Source organism: Nanorana parkeri, unplaced genomic scaffold (genome assembly GCF_000935625.1).
Source record: "Nanorana parkeri isolate BGI_ZX_2015 unplaced genomic scaffold, ASM93562v1 scaffold459, whole genome shotgun sequence".
Lineage (NCBI taxonomy): Eukaryota > Metazoa > Chordata > Amphibia > Anura > Dicroglossidae > Nanorana > Nanorana parkeri.
This window is the reverse complement of record NW_017306727.1, coordinates 812,023-816,962: the sequence shown is the minus strand read 5'-3', so window position 1 is coordinate 816,962 and position 4,940 is coordinate 812,023. Positions and strand designations below refer to the sequence as shown.

The following is a 4,940-nucleotide window of genomic DNA, read 5'->3' as shown; positions in this document are numbered from 1 at the left end:
TTAAGTGATTTTTTTAAAAGGATAGAGATTTTGTATTTGTGAGATTGAGAAGTCTATATCATTTTGATACTTGCCATACATTTTTATTTTTTTACTTGAAATGAAGCACAGTGTATTCTTTTTAGTGTTTTTGTATAATTTACTAACATGAGATATTTGATAATTATAACAGTTGCTTTCGTTTAGCATGATTGTAAGATAGTCTAGTAAATGGCAATAAAATCTTTTAGCAATTTTCTCTTACCTGTTCTTATTTGGAATAATCCCCCTTTCTACTTCCTTATGGTTCCTCCCAATTCTAATAGCCAGCCATGATCCTAATTTCCCGTTGTACAGAGTATCCACCACTCGGAATACCTCTCCTTTGTTAAAACTCAGTCCATAAGGAGATTCTTTTTCATACTCAAAATGTGTTCGGATATAGAAGGAATCCCCAACATCTGACTCGACAATGCGACGATAAACTGGAAGAAGCAAAAGTAAAAAGGGAATGAAAATTCATCAGTAATAGGCTGAGAAGCAGGTTTGTAATTTTCCAGGTTTGTAATTAAGTGAGAACAACAGAATTCAGCACTGTCCGTGATACTTTTATTGTTTGAGCTAAAGCCGGGAATATACTCTTCAGAAATTCACTGCGTGGGTGCCACTGTTGGCACCCTTACGCTGGGCTTGATCAGCTACTCGAAGGAGCCAGTTGGAAAACATTCTGTCTAATGGAGCCAGCAGCCAATCAGCTGTTAGCTCCGTTCAGGTATTCTGACAGCGTCTGTCGGCCACAGTCAATATACAAAAGAAACAGCGAGGGATTCATCATAAGTGTTGAAGCAATCTGTTCTATTTTTTCTGTTCAGCCCGCGGATTGAACGGAAAAAAAAATAGAAACATGTATACCCGGAGTTCATTTTATAGAACAAGCTTTCCATGGTCTACCCCCTTCTTTTAGGTTCAAGTAGTACTGGTAGACAGAGGTTTCACCTTAAGCATAAATGAATGATGAAATACAGAAACCATGAAAATTCACAAGAATTAAAACCTTGCACTGAGCTAAGACTAAGCAAATTAATAAAGGTGCCATCTTTTTACCATCCCAGATATGGACATCTTTTTCAGGGAAGACGATCTGACCAGCCAACCAGCAGACCTCAGCACTGTCATGTCAGGGTAGGAGAAGCACAATTCTGTGCTCTATGCAAACAATCCATTTCAGAAAGTCAATAGTAGCATTACATTTTCAAGAGGTTCGGACATTAAATTGGAGTGTCAGATTTGCACAATAAAGGTAAGTAGGTACCTTATGGTGCAGTGTGCCAGTATTTTTTTTCCTAGTCTGAGCAATGTATAGGTTCCCTTTCACTCCCCTGAGTACAAGAATATTACATAGCTATGTGATACATTAGTGATTAGAATATTTTAAAAACCTTTGTAGACACCGAGATTTTTTTTTTCTGTCTTCTGATAACAGATATTTAGACTGAAATCATAATTTATTATGATGTAGTACCTACAGTCTACTAGTTAACATGGAACACATTCTGGATATTTGACAGTCATACTTCTAAAACACTAAACCTACATGGTGGACTACAACAGACCCTATAGCAGCGTATATAAACCTAAAATAATTATATATATATATATACACACACACACATACATTTACACTGCTGTGCCCCCCAAAAATTATTTTGGTACAAAATACTTACAATACCATGGTGATAGTGTTCCTTATAGTGTACTTTCTCTATCAGGGCTATTCACAAAAGGTTGAAGACAGAAGTGAACAATCTGGGACAACATAGCCAAACTGGAAAGTCCTGTCTTATCCAAACTCTTCACCCTTTTGGGCATAACCCTGTAAGTGCCCTTGCTTTATTTGGGGACTATAATACAAGCATAACAGTCTGGACCATCCTGTAATGGGAAAACAGTATAGAAACAAAGAAGACTCCTGCTTAAACTTACAGGGAAGTCTTTCCTCAAGTAAGAAGATGCACATACAGGTGAAACTCGAATAATTAGAATATCGTGCAAAACTAATTGCAGTAAGTGCTGCAAAAGGGGCCCAAACCAAGTACTGAGTACATATGCATGCTTGTACTTTTCAGAGGTCCGATATTGTTCTATGTACAATCCTTGTTTTATTGATTGCATGTAATAATCTACTTTTTTGAGGTTGTGGATTTGGGGTTCTTGGGGTTTTCATGAGCTGTAAGCCACAATCATCACAATTATGACAAATCACGGCTTGAATTATCTTGCTTTGCATGTAATGAGTCTATCTCATATATTAGTTTCACCTTTTAAGTTGCATTAGGGAAATAAATTAACTTTGCACAATATTCTAATTATTCGAGTTTCACCTGTATTGTAACTACACTTCTGTTGAGGATGCATCACAGAGAGTGAAGGGATGCCTGTATGCTATTTGTGGAACCCAAGACAACGATACAGCTGAATACAGCTTTACAACACTGCTCTAAAGTGTATACATTGAGGAATGCAAGCACTTTGTATGATCAGCTACAGTGCTATTTATTCTACACGTTGTTCCACAGGATTTAGGAGCTCAGTGTGATCCATCAGAGAGGCTGATGCTTACCCAGCGAGACAGTGAAGTTCCTTTTTAGGAATTTTGCCACTTCTGAGCTTGATGACAGTACCAGTTTTGCAGAACACTCTGTTGGTGCGCACATATATACCGAAATGCTTGGATTACCTCTTCACTGCTAGAGAGTTACAGCAGTATTATTTGCTAATAAATGTTATGTTTATATCTCTCCTTATGCCTCCTTTCCAGTGGGGAAATGTGTTTGAACTTCACTGTGATATCTGTTCAGGACTTGGGACCCATTTGAGGACAGCGGTCCTTGTGGGTTTAGGCAGGGGGTTCCTTTGGTTCTATACATGCATTTTTTACCGTGTACACATTATGCAATGTTTTAGACTATTGTTGTGCGTTTACGATAGTCTCCAATTGTATGGGACACAGAGTGGTCCTCATAATTTATTGGGTATTACAATGGCAATTTAACTACTTTGAACCATTAAATAACCTGACAGCTCTGTCATTGTATATATTTTTTATTTTTGTTATACTTTCAGTTTATTCTGCTGCAGGGTCTGTTGTTGTATATTATGCAGGTTTAGTACTGGGTCAGATCTGTCAGTCACAAACTGCATACCCTATATTCATATGCAGTCTGATACAAGACTTGTATTTTGGAAAACTAATACCCATGTATTTTGCCAACACCAACCATCTTTCTTCTTTTGCGCCAGAATTGTGACTTCTTCTCCTTTTGGTAGGTCAAGCAGGAAAAGGACAGCTTCCTCGCGGATAATGTTCGTGAAGTCCACATTGTTTACCTAAAAGGAACACAATATGCATTTTAAAGGGCAATTAAAATGTTTAGGGCTGCAACCAACTAGCTCTCTTCTCCACCCTGGGAGGAGGGCACAGCAAGCAGTGTGTGGGTACAATAGCCAGCCTGCTATTGCAATTTGAAATGGCCAATAGCAGACTGGCTATTACACCATACCACTACCTACTGTATTTACATTCAGCTGCCGCCTTAGGAATCTTGCCACTGGCAGCTGTCATTCCCTGGCTCAAGCTATTCAACCGCCATGTGCTTACAATACAATAAAACGTTTTTTTTTTTTAAAATACAATTATAAAAAAGGAGAGAGGAAAAAAAAAAAAGACGTTTTCGGTTTTGTCCTGACAAATTCTGCTGCGTGAGGTGCGTTGCAGTGCCATTCATTTCGATGGCACCCCAAACATGCCTCCCACCCACAGTGTGATCGCCTGCACTGGAATGCACGGTACCGCAATGCTGTGCTTTCCAGTGCAAAGCGATTGCAAATAAATTGTGCATGCAGTTTTATTCTGAAGTAAACTTTATGTTTGTAACACTGCATTGGTGTATTTTATTTTAAATTAAGGATGATATTTTTTTTTTTTATCCAATTAATCGAAAAAAAATAAAAAAATCGGCCAACTAATCGATTATGAAAATAATCATTAGTTGCCGCCCTAAAAATGTTAGGCATTCAATAAAAGGGGGTTTATAGACATGGATAAAGATAATACAACTTCTTACACTCTTATGAAATAATTTTGTACTTAAATTCATCAACCGTCATGAACAGACAACCGTACATAGAAATGTGTTACACTCTTTGCTGCTTATACAGTATTCCTCAAGGAAAACTAAAGAATGATTATGTCAACAAGCAAAAACTTTTGCTCCCACCAACAGAAAGTCATCAGTCTTGACTATAAGTACACAAAGTAGCTATTTTGCACCAACATCCAGGTAAAAAGAAGTAACCAGAGAAGATTATAGGAAGGGGATCACATCATGAGCATACATTTACTACCCATGTTCCTGTAAAATCAGCAGGAACACAGGCAGGAAATCCAGCATTGTGGGAAAAAAGTCAACAAGATTGCTAGCATTAACCATTTGAGTACTAACCTATATGTATAGCCCTTCATAACCATGCCATTTTTCATCGATGTAATAGCTTTATTGACAATTACTCCGTAATACAATACTGTACCCAAGTTAATTTTATATAATTGTTTGGGACTTGGAGCTTTCTTTTGGTGGTATTTAATAACCAAAATGTGTTTTTTAATTTGTTGCTATGTAAAAGGAAAAAAAAAAGACCCAAAATATCTAAAAAAAAAAAAAAAAAAGGGTTAACATTAAAAAAAAATAAAGAGAAGGGTTCACATTGGCTATGTTGCGATTGGCTCTGCATTTTGCCTGTGATCTGCAGCCTGATTATAGGCATTGTATATATAATAACTTTTAAACGGGGCTCCAGAAATACATGTCAAACACTCTGTTTTTTATTTCTTATACTTTTCGTCCGTATTGAAGTGGGTAAACAAGAAATCTAGGAAGTGAATATTTATAGAAGGGGGAGGG

At 37.2% G+C, this 4,940-nt stretch overlaps 1 protein-coding gene across 1 annotated transcript in view; it reads right to left on the bottom strand.

Annotated features, from left to right (window-relative positions):
* The window catches only part of TJP1 (tight junction protein 1), a 331,960-nt gene that overhangs the window by 36,287 nt on the left and 290,733 nt on the right, over nucleotides 1–4,940 (bottom strand). Inside the window, exon 15 of the mRNA XM_018560498.1 lies at nucleotides 245–464. Within this exon, the coding sequence (XP_018416000.1) occupies nucleotides 245–464 (220 nt within the window). The remainder of the gene's footprint in view (nucleotides 1–244; nucleotides 465–4,940) is intronic.